This window comes from Callithrix jacchus, chromosome 9, assembly GCF_049354715.1.
Source record: "Callithrix jacchus isolate 240 chromosome 9, calJac240_pri, whole genome shotgun sequence".
In the NCBI taxonomy this organism is placed as follows: Eukaryota; Metazoa; Chordata; class Mammalia; order Primates; family Cebidae; genus Callithrix; species Callithrix jacchus.
The window spans coordinates 126,810,724-126,827,688 of NC_133510.1; the positions used below are offsets into that span (position 1 = coordinate 126,810,724).

Below are 16,965 nucleotides of genomic sequence, written 5' to 3' on the forward strand. Positions count from 1 at the left end.
CCAGGTATGGGGGTGGGTGTGGCAGGCTGAGGCAGGAGGATAGCTTGAGCCTAGGAATCTGAAGCTGCAGTGATCTATGGTGGTGCCACTTCACTCCAGCCTGGGCAACAGAATGAGACCTAGTCTCAAAAAACAAAAACAAACAATAAAAGCAAAGAAACAAGTGAATTATAGACATTTGTAACGAGGAAAGAAAAAAGCAGAATGATGAGCAAGTCTAGTTAACAGGAATGGCCTGTTGGAATGGGGTCCTAAAACTGGGACTTGAGTAAGAAAGCATCCAGCCACATTTCCAGTGGGAAAGGTTCCAGGCATACAAAGTACCAATGCAAAGGCCCCCAGACAGGAACAAACTTGGCATGAGAAACAGAGGCCAGGAGGGCTGAAGCACAGTTTAGTGAAGTACGCCATAGAAAGACAGTAAGTAGCAGTGGCAGATGAGGTCTGCAAGGTGGTATGGGTGAGGCTAAGGTTGTCTGGAGGTCATTTTAAGAACAATGGGAAGACACTGGAGGTTGCCTTAGAGATGGGTATCTCTAGGCCAGCCTTTCAGATTTAAGGCCTTATTATTTTGCTTATACAAGATTTCATGCTATACCCAGATGCTTACATTTAGGATGCTGAATTAAGACATCACCATAAATAATACTAATACGAGAATTTATTCTGGAACATTCCCTGTAGCATCTGTACAGAATCTGGCACAAGGTGGAAGTCTAATAAACACTTACAAAGCTGAACTGCTGCTGTAATTTAAGCATCATGGTTAACACGATATAAAATAATCACCCTTGATTCAAAGTATATTTCACTTTTGAAAGGGATCCTTTTGGTAACGTAAGGGCTCTCTCCAATTGAAAGGTCTGAAATGGAGGCAGAAGCTGAGCTTGGAACTGTATTACTTCGTGCAGACAAACATGCTCACTTTCTTCATTTCTAAGAGTCATTAGAAGACTTTACTGGCCAGGCACAGTGGCACACTAACGCCTGTAATCCCAGCACTTTGGGAGGCCAAGGTGGGCGGATTACCTGAGGTCAGGAGTTTAGGACCAGTGTGGCCAACATGTTAAAACTCCATCTCTACTAAAAATATAAAAATTAGCCAGGCGTGGTGGTGCATGCCTGTAATCCCAGCTACTCAAAAGGCTGAGGCAGGAGAATCACTTGAACTCAAGAGGCAGAGGTTGCAGGGAGCTGAGATGGCGCCATTGCACTCCAGCCTGGGAGACAAGAGCAAAACTCAGTCTCAAAAAAAAAAAAGGCTGGGTGTATTGGCTCAAGCCTGTAATCCTAGCACTTTGGGAGGCCAAGGCAGGTGGACTGCCTGAGCTCAGGAGTTCAAGACCAGCCTGGGCAACACGGTGAAACCCCATCTCTATTAAAACACAAAAAAAATTAGCATGGTGTGGCAGGGCGTACCTGTAATCCCAGCTACTCAAGGCTGAGGCAGGAGAATCGCTTGAACACAGGAGGCAAAGGTTGCAGTGAGCTGAGATTATGCCACTGCACTCCAGCCTGGGTGACAGAGTAAGACTCTGTCTCTTAAAAAAAAAACAAAAACAGCCTTTCCTAAGTCCCAGAGTGTGCACAGATGAACTTCTGTACCTTTATCTCTCTTCAAGAACTCCAGCAACGTCCGGATGGCAGCCACTGCTGAGGCCATGTCAGGATCTTCTTTCATCTGAGACTTAAAGTATTCAATTAACTCTGGAAAAAGTGAAAAAAGTGACTCATCTAATTCATTTAGCAACATGTAAGGCAAGAGAGCTTGTTAATTACTGTTGGCTTTAAGAAGCAAAATAATTTAAAAAATACTTTTTAGGGTATTTGGTTTCAGAGAACAATAAAAATTGATGGGAATAGAGAAAACACCACTTTACTGTTTGCAAGATCTCCTTATTTTGAAAAAGCTACTGGTGTGCAAGGTCTAAAAATTAAGCCCGAGTAAATGATGATGAAAAGTCATCCTCTCTTCCATCCTTGGCCCTAAGATCTGAGAGGATCCCAGAGTCAACCCCCTTACCAATTTCTCCTGCGGCCCTCCAGACAGTCTACGCTAATACAAGTTTATTCACGGACATATACATGTACAAATATTATATATGGAGCTCCACCCACTCCCCTTTGTTTCTTTCCAGGAAAGGTATATTAGTTTGCCCTTGTTTTTCACTTAATAAAACACCTGAATAGCCATACTAGAGGAGCACATCAAATATGCCTTATTCATTCTCATTTTAGTAACAGATCCAATAGGGCAAGGAGTCTTACTCCTACTTCAAAACTGTGAAGGGCCTTCTGGAGACGGCCACTGGGAAGCATCGTATGTATGGGAGGGGTCTGCAGATACTGTCAGGGCACAACCCTGAAAACAAGAGCAGCGGGGGAATTTAGTCGTGACTCGAGGAAACACATCCAGCTGAGCAGCCTGAAATTCGAAAGTAATCTCTCCGGGAGCTCAGCCTGGGCGTGAGAGGTTGGGGGGACCCCTGAATGGCTCTGCAGCGCTGTCCTATCCTGATTTACCCATGTTGTCCATGGTGTTCTTCTGCTGCGGAGCCCCAGGGGACACGAGACACCCGCGCAGTCTTAAACGGGTCCGCTGGCCGCGCCGCCTGCGAGCCAGTCTGACAGCGCACGGCACACCTCCCCACCCCACTTCCGGCGCACTTCTATACCTTCTTCCGGCGCACCTCTGTATTCCACTTCCGGTGCTTAGCGGGCTGGGCCGGGTTAAAACACCCGGCGAGTCACTCCGCGGCGCCAGATCTTGGGCTGCGCAGAATCTGAGACACTCACCTGACTGATCACCGCTTGCTCGGCGCTGAGGTGCTGGGGCAGCCATGGGGTCAGATGGTGAGCACCCTGCAGGGCAGGACTTCGACCCCGGGGCTCGGCGGGCTCTGTTCGGCTACCACCCGCCAAATGGAGTGTGTCTTTTGGGCTGGGTAGAACCCGTTTGGTGTTTAGAGGAGTAGCCAAGGCATTCATTCATTCAGTAAATATTTTTGGATCGCCTCCTGTGTGCAGGCGTTATTTTTTGCATTGGAGCAGAGATCGTGACAGACAGGGGCCCTCGTGGAGGTTAATCTAGTAGGTGAGACAGACGAAAATAATTTCAGCCGGGCGCGGTGGATTAGGCCTGTAATCCCAACACTTTGGGAGGCCGAGGCAAGAGAATCACTTGAACCAGAGAGTTCAAGACCAGCCTGGGCAGCACAGCCAGACTCCATCTCTAATAATAATAATAATAATAATAATAATTAGCCGGGTGTGGTGGCGCGTGTCTCTGGTACTAGCTACTCCCCGGGAGGCTGAGGCGGTAGAATCACTTGAGCCCAGGATTTCAAGGCTTCAGTGAGCTATGATCGCACCACGATACCCAGTCTGGGCGACAGGGCACGACCTCGGCAATAAAAAAATTTTAAAAGGCCGGGCGCGGTGGCTCACGCCTGTAATCCCAGCACTTTGGGAGGCCGAGGAGGGCGGATCACGAGGTCAAGAGATCGAAACCATCCTGGCCAGCATGGTGAAACCCCATCTCTACTAAAAGTACAAAAAATTAATTAGCCGGGCGTGGTGGTCCCTGCCTGTAGTCCCAGCTACTTGGGAGGCTGAGGCAGAAGAATTGCTTGAAACCGGAAAACGGAAGTTGCAGTGAGCCGGGATCGCGTCACTGCACTCCAGCCTGGCGATAGAGCACGACTACGTCTCAAAAAAATAATAATTAAAAAATATATTTTTCAAAGGATGACGAGCTATGAAGGTGATGTAATAGTATGGTCCTAGTTAGAATAGTACATTGTGAGTAGGATCAGGGAGGAGCTGTTTTAGATAGAGGTCTAGGAAAAGAGAAGGATATTGAAACCGACTTGAATGATTCTGCGAAGTTCTGGGGGAAGTGCACTTTAAGTGCAAAGATCCTGTGGCAGATTGAGCCACCGAGTTACACTGAGAAGAGAGAAATGAAGACCTTCTGGGTAGAGGATGGTGGGGAGACTCATTTGTGCATTAAACTACCACATATAGAGCCTGATGCCTTAAAGAAAAAGGAGGGTAGAGGGATAAGATCAGAGAATCAGTCAGTTTCAGTCATACAGGGCCTTATTGGCCCTGATAGACCTTATTTTTAGGTGCCATACAAAGACATTGTAGAGTTTGAAGCCAGGAAGTATTATGATCTGATTTGCAATTTAAAAGATCACTTTGGCTGTTGTGTGGAAATTGGACTGTGGGGAGCAAGAATAGAGATGGGAAATCCTTTCAGGAACTGTAATAGGCTGGGTGTGGTGGCTTACACCTGTAGTCCCAGCACTTTGGGAGGCTGAGGTGGGTGGATCGTGACGTCAAGAGATCGAGACCAGCCCTGTCTCTACTAAAAATACAAAAAATAGCTGGGCATGGTGACATATGTCTGTAATCCCAGCTACTTGGGAGGTTGAGGCAAGAGAATCGCTTGAATCCAGGAGGTGGAGGTTGCAGTGAGCCGAGATCACGCCATTGCACTCCAGCCTGGGCAATAGAGTGAGACTCCATCTCAAAAAAAAAAAAAAAAAGGAACTGTAATAATTGTCCATCCTCTCTAAATTGATGTGAAACCATACCACAACCCTGTGAGGGAGGCAGGCCTGACATCGCCCCTGTCTGCAAATAAGGTAGTGAACTAAAGAAGGAAATTCACAGGGACATTGCATGTGTATAGATGCACACCTTTCTTTACAGGCAACACTTTTTCTGTCTAGCAGACACAGCTATATTAAGTGCTTCTGTCCTAGGCACTTCATTGTGACTTAGACATTTTTTTTGTTTTGCTTTTCTATTTAAAATAATAGAGATGAGGACTCACTATGTTGCCCAGGCTGGTCTCTAACTCCTGGGCTGAAGTGATCCTCCTGCCTTGACCTCCCAAAGTGTTGGGATTACAGGTGTGAGCCACGCCGCTAGTCCTGATTTCCATACGTTATTTTATCCTAAGATTAGTAAAATCCATTATTCTTTAAGAAGTCCACCCTCTAAGTGGGCAGGACTGGGAAGAGAGATCAGAAACACAGCTAACTGTAAAATGAAATAGTAAGTGCTGAGTGTCATTAGAAGAGGGTCAGTTAGAGCTGGTGCTGGTCAGAGGTGGACAGTGGAGCAGGGAAGAGCCACAGTCTTTAGAATCAAGCAGACCTATCTTTAGAACACGGCTTTGGCCTTGTCACTTGCCAGGAGACCATATGTGACTTAGGAAAAGTTACTTTCATTTACAAAATGGGAATACCATGCATCATATTCCAGCTAATCTAAAATAATATTGATTATGAGATGTGCCCTGATTTAATTCACCACTAAGAAAGAAACAGTGCCACCAATCTTAATGATAAGGACGCCATTCAGATGTCAACAACTATTAAATGTTAAAAACAAGGAGTAGGGGTCATCTTATAATTGATGGCGGTAAAACGTCCCTTGCTGGATGGTTGTCGGGATGGAATGGGATTTGGGGATTACAGATTCCAGTGCTTGGTGCAGAGGAGGCTGGCATTCCTGCTCCTCTGAGATAGGGGAGCCATGACCTGCTGGAAGAAAGAGTTTGCATTAGTTTGGGGCCTTGAAGAATAATTGGGATTTGAATATGCAGAAATCAAAGATGGGTGGAGATTTTCCTAATGTAGGAGACAGGACTGCAGGAAGGAAGATATGGAGCCAGGAAAGGCATTGCCGCTCTTTGCTATTAAATGAGCATCCTGGAGCCGGGACAGTGGCTCATGCCTGTAATCCCAACACTTCAGGAGGCCGGGGTGGGAGGATCGCTTGAGCCCAGCAGTTTAAGACCAGCATAGGCAACAAAGTAAGACCTTTCTCTACAGAAAATTTAAAAATTAGCTGGGTGTGATGGTGCATGCCTGTGGTCCCAGCTATGCGGGCGATTGAGCCCAGGAGGTTGAGGCTGCAGTGAGCTATATTCGTGCCACTGCACTCAAACCTGAGTGACAGAGAGAGACCTTGTCTCAAAAAATTGTTTAAAAATACAGAAATAAATAAATGAGCATCCTGGGCTTTTCTAACGGTGTGTACTTAATAGGTTTGTATGTCTGTCTGTCACCTCAATTAGAGTATAGGCTCTTTGAGGGCTTGGACTCAGTATCCCCAAGACCTAACACCGGTAGTGTAAAAGTTTGTTGAAGGATTAATGTGTTTGGGGTGGCGTGTGCGTGTAGTCCTCACTACTGGGGAGGCCGATGAGGGAGGGCCACAAGCCCAGGATTTCAAGACCAGCCTAGGCAATTTATCGAGACCCCATCTCTTAACAAAAATCAGAAAACAAAAATCCAAACGAACGATTAATGTGTTATGGTAGCCTGTTTAGTTTGGAGAATAGAATTCCTTTTCACAGTAAAATCTTTACATAGGAATTGCTTTCCCCTCTCTTTTTTTTTTTTTTTTTTGAAGAGTAAAAAAAAATGTCCTGCTCTGTCACCAAGGCTGAAGTGCAGCGGCACAATCTCAGCTCACTGCAACCTCTGCCTCCCAGGTTCAGTTGATTCTCCTGCCTCATCCTCCTGAGTAGCTAGAATTACAGGCATGCACCACCACACTGGGCTAATTTTTTTTGTATTTTTAGTAGAGACAGGGTTTCGACATGTTAGCCAGGCTGGTCAAACGCCTGACCTCAGGTGATTTGCCCACCTCAGCCTCCCAAAGTGCTGGGATGACAGGCATAAGCCACCATGCCCAGCCTGTTTTTTTTACCTTTTAAACAGTCACTTAATTATAATTGGCCTTGCTGCTACATGATTTTATGAGTATGGGCCATACTGACACCTAAGCAAGCCTCCTTTTAATTTTTTGTGCCTGAAATTCTACCACTGGGATTCCTACTACTGGTTAACCGGTGCCTTCTGTCCTTGACCAGGCATTCAAAATGCAGTAAGTGGTGTTTTGTTTTGTTTTTCTGACCAGGTCTCATTCTGTCTCCCAGGCTGGAGTGCATTGGCAGGAACATGGCTCACTGGAGCCTCAACTTCCTGGTCTCAAACGATCCTCCCACCTCAGCCTCCTGAATAGCTGGGACTACAGGCATGTGTCGCCACGCCCAGCTAACTCCCCTCCTCCCCCGAGATAGAGTCTTGCTCTGTCACCCAGGCTGGAATGCAGAGTACAATCTCAGCTCACTGCAACATCGGTCTCCCAGCTTCAAGCGATTTTCCTACCTCAGCCTCCCAAGTAGCTGGGATTACAGGCGTGTACCACCACACCCAGCTAAATTTTTTTTTTGTATTTTTAGTAGAGACGGGGTTTCACTATGTTGGCCAAGCTGGTCTGGAACTCCTGACCTCAAGTGATTTCCCCGCCTCGGCCTCTCAAAGTGCTGGGATTACAGGCATGAACCCCTGCACCCGGCCCTAATTTTTGTATTTTTAGTAGAGAAAGGGTTTTGCCATATTGCCCAGGCTGGTCTCGAACTTGTGTGCTCAAGCCATCCGCCTGTCTTGGCCTCCCAAAGTGCTGGGACTACAGGCCTGTGCCACCACGCCTGACCCTCATTCGGTAGATATTTATTGAGCAGCTGCAGTGTGCTAGAATGAGGAGAAGCAGTGAAGAAAAGAGGCAAAAATTCCCGCCCTCACAGAGTTTACATTTAGTGTATAAGAGATACAGTGGTTCGGGAAGTAGTCAAGAGCTTGCTAAGGACCCAGTGTGCTTTAAAACTTTCTACCTGTTTCCTTTCTCTTGCTGATTTTGTGCAAAGGGCAGGCATTCTCATTGCTCTTTTTTCAGGTTTATTCCTTATTTTAATAAAGTTTTCAAGCAAAAAAAAACTTTAACTGGGTCTTCTGTTAATCTCATAATGTGATAAACATTTAAAGGCAGACAGTGGTCCTCTTGATTTAATTTATGAATTGGGAATGTTAGCTTTGATGCATTTTTATGAAACTAATATTTTAAATTTTATTTCTTGTTAATGTTTTCAGAAGATGAATGGAATCTTCTGGTTATTGTAGTTGATGCAAACCCAATTTGGTGGGGAAAGCAAGCATTAAAGGAATCTCAGGTAAGACTGCTCGAGGCCTTTGGATAATTCTGGTTTAACTGAGTATATTGCTTTTTTAAAAGATGGCTTTATTAAAGTATAATTTACATACTATAAGATTCAGCTACTGTTCAATTTAGTGATTTTTTTAAAGTAAATTTGCAAAGTTGTATACCCAGCCCCACATTTCTGCTTTAGAATGTTTAGTTAACTGGATAACGCTCCCTCATGCCTGTTTGCAGTCAGTCCCTGCTTCTGTGTCCAAGCTGCAGGCAACCGCTCATCTGCCTTCTGTCTCTAAATTCCCTTTTCTGGACATTTCATGTATTGATTCCATACAATATGTGGTCTTAAATACTTTCTATTTTGAAATATTTTACTTTTAAGTAATATAGACATAGGAAACCAGAAAAGGTACAGAGACCTATCACTCAAGTTCTTCCATAACTATAGTACAGTATTGAAACCATCAGTGCAATCTACAGACTTAATTAGATTGCAGGTTTTATATGCGCTCACTTGTGTGTGTGTGTGTTTGTGTGAGTGTGTCTTTCTGTGTGTGTAGTTCTGTGCAGTTTTACCACATTCATCGATCTGTGTGTTCACCAGCTCCACCATCAGGATATGGAACTGTTGCCTTACTACAAAGGAGCCCCATTCTAGTTACAGACCTTCCTAGTCCCCATCTCCAACCCCCAGCAAACACAAATACACCAATCGGGTCTCCATTTCTGTAATTCTGTTTTGTCTATAGATCATACAGTAGGTAATCTTTGAGAATGGCTGTTGTTTATCCAGCATAATGCCCTTGAGATCCATCCAAGTTGCTGACATATTGATAATTTTTCCTTGTTTTGTCTTTTTTGAGACAGGAGTCTTGCTCTGTTGCCCAGGCTGGAATGAAGTGGTGCCACCACAGCCCATTGCAGCTTCAGATTCCTGAGCTAAAGCAGTTCTCTGGCCTCAGCCTACTGAGTAGCCAGTATTACAGGTGTACACCACCATGCCTGGTCAATTTTTGTGTTTTTAGAAGAAACAGGTTCTCACCATGTTGCCCAGGCTGGTCTTGAACTCTCGGCTTCAAGCAGTCCTCCTGAATCATCCTGTAACCCCATCACTTCAGCCCCCCACAGTGTTGGGATTACAGAGGTGAGCCACGATGCCGGTGCAATACATAATTTTTAAGCACAGTCACCGTATTGTGCTATCAAACATTGAATTTACATATGTGTGTCTATATATATCTATATCTATCTATCTATAAATATATATATATATATATATTTTTTTTTTTTTTTCCTGAGACTGAGTCTTGCTCTGTTGCCTAGAGCTGGAGTGCAATGGCGCGTTCTCGGCTCACTGCAACTTCCACTTCCCGGGTTCAAGAGATTGTCATGCCTCAGCCTCCCAAGTAGCCATGACCAGCTTATTTTTGTTTTTTTTTTTTGAGACGGAGTTTCGCTCTTGTTACCCAGGCTGGAGTGCAATGGCGCGATCTTGGCTCACCGCAACCTCCACCCCCTGGGTTCAGGCAATTCTCCTGCCTCAGCCTCCTGAGTAGCTGGGATTACAGGCATGCGCCACCGTGCCCAGCTAATTTTTTGTAATTTTTAGTAGAGACAGGGTTTCACCATGTTGACCAGGATGGTCTCAATCTGTTGACCTCGTGATCCACCCGCCTCGGCCTCCCAAAGTGCTGGGATTACAGGCTTGAGTCACCGCGCCCGGCCTATTTTTGTTTTTTTTAGTAGACATGGGGTTTCACCATGTTAGCCAGGCTGGTCTCCCAACTCCTGACCTTGTGATCCACCTGCCTCCGCCTCCCAAAGTGCTGGGATTACCGGGGTGAGCCACCGTGCCTGGCTGAATTTATTTCTCTGTCTTACTGTGCGTTCGTCCCCGTAACCTACTTGTCTTCATCCTCTCCTGTTCCCTCCCCACTCATCCTTTCTAGTCTCTGTCATCATTCCACTTTCTACCCCATGTAATCATATTTTTTTAGCTCCCACTTATAAGTGAGAATATGAGGTATTTGTCTCTATTTTTTTATTTTTATTTTTTATTTTATTGACAAGCTGTCTGTCACCTGGGCTGGAGTACAGTGGTGTGATCATGGCTCGCTGCAGCCTCAATCTCCTGTTCTCAAGAAATCCTCCTGCCTCAGCCTTCTGACTTGGGAAGATAGACATGTACCACCATGCCCAGCCTTTGTCATATTTTGAGTTAATGTTTGTTTGTTTTGTTTTTTTAGATGGAGTCTCGCTCTGTCGCCCAGGCTGGAGTGCAGTGATGCAGTCTTGGCTCACTGCACCTCTGCCTCCCAGTTTCAAGTGATTCTCATGCCTTAGCCTCCCAAGTACTTGGGACTACAGGCACACACCACCACGCCCAGCTAATTGTTTGTGTTTTTAGTAGAGACGGGGTTTTTGCCATGTTGGCCAGGCTCATCTCGAGCTCCTGGCCTCATATGATCTGCCTGCCTTGGCCTCCTAAAGTGTTGGGATTAGAGGAGTGAGCCACCACACCTGGCTGATTCTTCATGATTGTTGGTAATCTAGTCCCACTCTCTACCACACTTTCTTTGCCTGTCCTCACTGCCAAGCAACTCTTGATCTCTTTCTGTTATTATAGATTAGTTTGCATTTTCTAGATTTTTTTTTTTTTTTTTGAGACGGAGTTTCGCTCTTGTTACCCAGGCTGGAGTGCAATGGCGCGATCTCGGCTCACCGCAACCTCCGCCTCCTGGGTTCAGGCAATTCTTTTGCCTCACCCTCCCGAGTATCTGGGACTACAGGCATGCACCACCATGCCCAGCTAATTTTTTGTATTTTGAGTAGAGACGGGGTTTCACCATGTTGACCAGGATGGTCTCGATCTCTTGACCTCGTGATCCACCCGCCTCGGCCTCCCAAAGTCTAGATTTTTTTTATGTAAATGGAACCAAACAGTATATAGTGGGGAGGTTTTTTGGCCTGTTTTTGTTTTTTTTTGGGGGGACAGAGTCTTGTTCTGTCACCCAGGCAGGAATGCAGTGGCATGATCTTGGCTCACTGCAGCCTTCACCTTCAGGGTTGAAGTGATTCTTCTGTCTCAGCCTTCTGAGCAGCTGGGATTATAGGTGTGTGCCACCACACCTGGCTAATTTTTGTATTTTTAATAGAGATGGGGTTTTGCCATGTTAGCTAGGCTGGTCTTGAACTCCTGACCTCAAGTGATATGCCCACCTTGGCCTCTCATAGTGCTGGGATTACAGGTGTGAGCCACTGTTCCCAGCCAACTAAGCATAATTATTTTGAGATTTGTTAATGTTATATGCATCCATAGTTTATTTATTTTTATTGCTAGTGTTCCATTATATAGATATCCCACAATTTGTTTGTATCTTCTCTTGTTCATGGATATTTAGGTTCGTTCGAATTTTTGTCTATTGCGGATAAAGGTGCTATGAACATTTGTATACCGGTCTTCTTATTTATTTATTTTTATTTATGTATCTATGTTTTGAGATGGAGTTTTGCTCTTGTTGCACAGGCTGGAGTGCAGTGACACGATCTCGGCTCACTGCTACCTCTGCCTCTCGGTTCAAGCGATTCTCCTGCCTCAGCCTCCTGAGTAGCTGTGATTACAGGCACGTGCCACCACACCCAGCTGATTTTTTGTATTTTTAGTGGAGATGGGGTTTCATCATGTTGGCCAGGCTAGTCTCGAACTCCTGACCTCAAGTGATCCACCTGCCTTGGCCTCCCAAAGTGTAGGGATTACAGGCATAAGCCACCACGCTCAGTCATATACCAGTCTTTTTATAGACATATATTTTTGTTTTTCTTGGGTACATATTTGGCAGTAGAATGGTGGGTCATACAGGTAGATGTGTAACTTTTTTAGAAACTTCCAGGCTGGGCATGATGGCTCACACCTGTAATCCCAGCACTTTGGGAAGCTGAGATGGGCGGATCACGAGGTCAGGAGTTGGAGACCAGCCTGGCCAATATGGTGATACCCCATCTCTACGAAAAATACAAAAAAATTAGCCAGGTGTGGTGGCACGTGCCTGTAGTCCTAGCTACTCAGGAGGCAGAGGTTGTAGTGAGCTTAGATCATGCCACTGCACTCCAGCCTGGGTGACGAAGTGAGACCCTATCTCAAAAAGAAGAAAGGCTTGTTTTATAGCCTAGCATAGGGGCTGACAAACTAGGGTCCATGAGCCGGATCTGGCCTCTTGTCTGTTCTTTTTATTACAGGTGAGCTGTCTTCTGCTTTTGAATGGTTTAAAATAAATTCAGAAGAATAATATTTTTGTGACTTGAAAATTATATGAGCCGGGAGCAGTGGCTCACGCCTATAATCCCAGTACTTTGGGAGGCCGAGGCGGGTGGATCACGAAGTCAAGAGATCGAGACCGTCGTGGTCAACAAGGTGAAACCCCATCTCTACTAAAAATACAAAAATTAGCTGGGCATGGTGGTGCGTGCCTGTAGTCCCAGCTACTCGGGAGGCTGAGGCAGGAGAATTGCTTGAACCCAGAAGGCAGAGGTTGCGGTGAGCCGAGATTGTGCCATTGCACTCCAGTCTGGGTAACAACAGTGAAACTCCATCTCAAAAAAAAATTATATGAAATTCAAATTTCTGGATCTGTAAATAAGCCTCACTCATAAATATGTATGTTTTCTGTCACAGCTTTGCATTACAACAGCAGAGTTGAGTAGCAATAAAGATTGCATGGCTCAAAAAGCCTAAAAGATTTACTCTCTGGCCCTTCACAAAACTAGTTTACTGATGTCTGGCCAATTCTGTGTTCTGTTCTGGAGAATGTTGCATGTCTACTTGAAAACAATATGCATTCTCTGTTTCTAGTGAAGTGTTCGATAAATGTCTGTTAGTTCAAGTTGGTTGATAGCGTGCCTATGGTCCCAGCTACTTGGGGGGCTGAGAGGATCACTGGAGCCCAAGAGGTTGAGTCTTCAGTGAGCCATGACAGTGCCACTGCACACCAACCTGGGAGACAGAGCAAGACCCTGTCTCAAAAAAAAAAAATTATCGAGAATAGAGTATTGAAATGAAGTATTGTTGAATTGTATATTTCTTTTTTTTTTTTTTTTTTTTTTTTTTTTGAGATGGAGTTTTGCTCTGTCACCCAGGCTGGAGTGCAGTGGTGTGATCTCTGCTCAATGTAACCTCTGCCTCAGTTCTCCGGCTTCAGTCTCTCGTGTAGCTGGGACTATAGGCGCCCACCACCACACCTGGCTAATGTTTGTATTTTTAGTAGAGACTGAGTTTTACCATATGGACCAGACTGGTCTCGAACTGACCTCAAGTGATCTGCCTGCCTCGGCCTCCCAAAGTGCTGGGATTACAGGCAGGAGCCCTGTGTCCAGTCCGTTTTTCCCTGTTTTTGTTTTTGTTTTAATTGAGACTGCTCTGTCACCCAGGCTGGAGTACAGTGGCACCATCTCGGCTCACTGTCATCTCAGCCTCCCGAGGGGCAGGGCTCACAGGCGGGTGCCACCATACACGGCTAAGTTTTGTATTTTTAGTAGAGACAGGGTTTTGCCACGTTGTCCAGGCTGGTCTCTAATTCCTGACCTGAAATGATCTGCCTGCCTTGGCTTCTCAAACTGCTGGGATTATAGGCATGAGCCACTGCATCCTTCCTTCAGTTATTTTCCTACTGGTTGCTCTATTCATTCAGTAGGGCCGCCAAAACCAAGTATCACAAATTTGGTGGTTTAAAACAATAGAACTGTCTCTGTGGTGGAAGCTAGAAGTCGAGGTGCTTCCTCTGAAACCTGTACAGGAGGATCTTCCCTGCCTCTTCTGACTTCTGGTGGTTGCTGCAGTCCCTAGCGTTCCTTGGCTTGAAGATACCTCAGTCCAGTCGCCGACTGTGTCATCACATGGGGCTGTCTCCTCCCTGAGTGTCTCCGTTTTCTCCTCTAAGAACATTGGTGTCCTTGGATTAGCGTGCCTCCTACTCCAGTGTGACCTCTTCTCATTTGATTTTATTTGCAGTGATTCTGTTTGCAAATAACATCACATTCACAGGTACCAGAAGTTAGGACTTGAACTTATCTTTTGCAGGGGCATAATTCAACCCACAACAGGGGGTCTAGGGATTACAGTATGTATCTTACCATTGTCTACTTTAGATTAATACTCTTTTAATTCCAGTAAAATGTAGAGGCTTTGGTCTGATATAGATCCATTTCCACCCCTTCCCCGCGTTCTTATTGTCATATATATTACACCTGTGTATATTACAAACCTCATAACACAGTGTTTATAGTAGTTACTTACATAGTTGCTTATGCCAAGTATAAGCATTGTTTCTCTTGTTAACAAAAAAAAAATCACACAGTATTCATGTTAGAACTATACTCATTTTTCAGTTGAAACCGTATTGATTTTTCAATTGGCTATGGATACAAGAATTCAGCAAAAATCAATATAGGCATTCTGTGAGAATCCATTGGTTGTATGGAATTTCCCCTAAAGGGTATTGTGCATTTCATTGCTATTTGTAAACTGTGTGCTACTTCCTGCTATATCAGTAATATCCATATGTACTTGTGTACATGTGTGCTAGCTTTTGGGGGGCGACTAGTTAAGCATCTGCCAGCACGTCACTGCATGCTGCCCTGTTACTCTCCAGAAAGGCTGAGTTTGCACTCACCAGTGGTTATGAGAGTACTTTTTCCTTGTACCAACACAAGATTGTTCTTTCTCCTTATTTCATCTTTTGTCAATATGAGGTGCAAAAAACAATGTAATCTCAATTTAATTTTAGTGTATTTCATGGCCATTTAGATTTCTCTTGGGACGTCACCCAGTTTTTTCTTTTGGTGTTCATTGTGTGTGCTTTTTTTAAATTAGTGATTTATGGACGCTTTTTGTATTAAAGGATTAACCCATTACTTGTCATGTGTTGTAACTATTTTTTTCCTAGTTTGTAACTTGTCTTCTTTCACTTTTATTTATATCGTCACTTTTTGCCAAATAGAAATTTTAATAGATTTAAGTTGTTTTTCCAGTAGGGTGAAATTTACCAGTGGTTTTTTTTTTTTGAGATGGAGTCGTACTCTGTTACCCAGGCTGCAGTACAGTGGCATGATCTCAGCTCACTGTAGCCTCTACCGCCTGGGCTCAAGCAATCCTCCTGCCTCAGCATCCTGAGTAGCTGGGACTACAGGCACGGGCCACCACACCCTACTAATTTTTGTATTTTTAGTAGAGACGGGGTTTTGCCATGTTAGCCAGGATGGTCTCCAACTCTTGACCTCAGGTGATCCGCCTGTCTCGGCCTCCCAAAGTGCTGGGATTACAGGCGTGAGCCACCATGTCTGGCCACCAGTGTTTTGTTTTCTACCTGAACTATTTCTTTAAGAGAAGCAGGCCTTATTCCAGGGTTATGAAAATAACTATTTATGAAGACTGTGCCTTCAAAGATAATTTCTTTGTTACTAGAGAACTTTCTCTGAACATACAGAGCACCAAAAAAAATACCGAATTTTATTTCTTAATATTAGTTCTTATGGGAAGGTGAGCTCGATGAAAGAAGGGATATTCTTTATTTGTTTTTTCAAACTTTGAAAGTTTTTAATTCATTTACCCACTAAGTATACTGAGCAACCAGTAAGTCGTTCACTAAGTATATGCCAGACATAGAGTAGTGGCTCAGTATACTTAGTGAACAAATGAATTAAAAGCTTAAAAACCTTCAGTTTTATCAGTGTGTATTAATTATCTCCTCCACATATAGTAATAGTTTGCTGGAAATTTTATCACAGGAGATGTGTGACATGTTTGTTATTCCTTAAATGTTACACTGCAAATACTTGTGGAATATTGTGCTGATGTAGAAATGATTTCATATAAGTAAAATTAGAAAACTATAGTTTTCAAGTGTTTTTGTTTATGGCTTTGGAGCTCCTGAGCAAATTTTTAACAGTGAATACTTGTCTAAAATTTAAATGAAGTCATTTTTTTTTTTTTTAAATACCAGGTCTTGCTCTGTTGCCCAGGCTGCAGTATGGTACTACAATCTTGGCTCATTGCAGCCTGGATCTCCAGGGCTCAAGCAATCCTCCTACCTCAGCCTCCAGAGTAGCTGGGACTACAGGTGCACTCCACCATGCCTGGCTAGTTTAGTTTATTTTTTATAGAGCTAAGGTTTCATTATGTTGCCCAGGCTGGTCTTAAAACTCCTGGACTCAAGCAATCCTCCCACCTTGGCCTTGCAGAGTGCTGGGATTACAGGCTTGAGCCACTGCATCCAGCCTAAACAAAATCTTTTTTTTTTGAGATGGAGTTTCGCTCCCATTACCTAGGCTGGAATGCAATGGTGCGATATCGGCTCACCGCAACCTCCACCTCCCGGGTTCAGGCAGTTCTCCTGCCTCAGCCTCCTGAGTAGCTGGGATTACAGGCACGCACCACCATGCCCAGCTAATTTTTTGTATTTTTAGTAGAGACGGGGTTTCACTATGTTAACCAGGATGGTCTTGATCTCTTGACCTCATGATCCACCCGCCTCGGCCTCCCAAAGTGCTGGGATTACAGGCTTGAGCCACTGCACCCGGCAACGAAATCTTAAATTATGTCAAGACCTGACATAGTTATTTGGATAGCTAATTTGTTTTTCTAATATCTTTTTTTTTTTTTTTTTAACAGTTTACTCTATCCAAATGCATGGATGCTGTGATGGTACTAGGAAATTCTCATTTATTCATGAATCGTTCCAACAAGCTTGCTGTGATAGCAAGTCACATTCAAGAAAGGTATGACCATTGTGATTGCTTTTCCTCTTCAGTGCTTAACATTTAGGAGCTTTTTGTGCCAGTCGACATGTATTGTTCCTACTCTCCTGCAAAAGAAAATGTCTTCTGTACCAATGAACAGCCACAGCACCAAGAGCCAGTACATGTACATTGTGATATCCATGAATTTTGCAAGCC

The 16,965-nt window shown here is 44.4% G+C and overlaps 2 protein-coding genes across 6 annotated transcripts in view; one reads left to right on the forward strand and one right to left on the reverse strand.

Moving 5' to 3' along the window:
* Positions 1–2,654, reverse strand: part of EIF2B1 (eukaryotic translation initiation factor 2B subunit alpha) — a 14,997-nt gene extending 12,343 nt beyond the window's left edge. For both annotated transcript variants that reach the window (XR_004729165.3, XM_002753141.7), the window contains exons 1-2: positions 2,524–2,654; positions 1,606–1,707 (exon numbers count right to left, since the gene is read on the reverse strand). Coding sequence is in view for 1 of the 2 variants with exons in the window: in XM_002753141.7 (XP_002753187.4) it covers positions 1,606–1,707; positions 2,524–2,536 (115 nt within the window). In the remaining variant the exon portion in view is untranslated. The remainder of the gene's footprint in view (positions 1–1,605; positions 1,708–2,523) is intronic.
* A 53-nt stretch (positions 2,655–2,707) lies between these two features.
* The window catches only part of GTF2H3 (general transcription factor IIH subunit 3), a 31,629-nt gene continuing 17,371 nt past the window's right edge, over positions 2,708–16,965 (forward strand). The window contains exons 1-4 of one of the 4 annotated variants that reach the window (XM_035258087.3): positions 2,708–2,853; positions 7,956–8,035; positions 12,256–12,430; positions 16,682–16,788. In XM_035258087.3, coding sequence (XP_035113978.2) covers positions 12,329–12,430; positions 16,682–16,788 — 209 coding nt within the window. In that variant the 5' untranslated portion in view covers positions 2,708–2,853; positions 7,956–8,035; positions 12,256–12,328. Of the gene's footprint in view, positions 2,854–7,954; positions 8,036–12,255; positions 12,431–13,938; positions 14,057–16,681; positions 16,789–16,965 lie in introns of those variants that run through there. The other 3 variants (XM_002753142.6, XM_078337641.1, XM_054239079.2) reach the window with 3 other exon arrangements.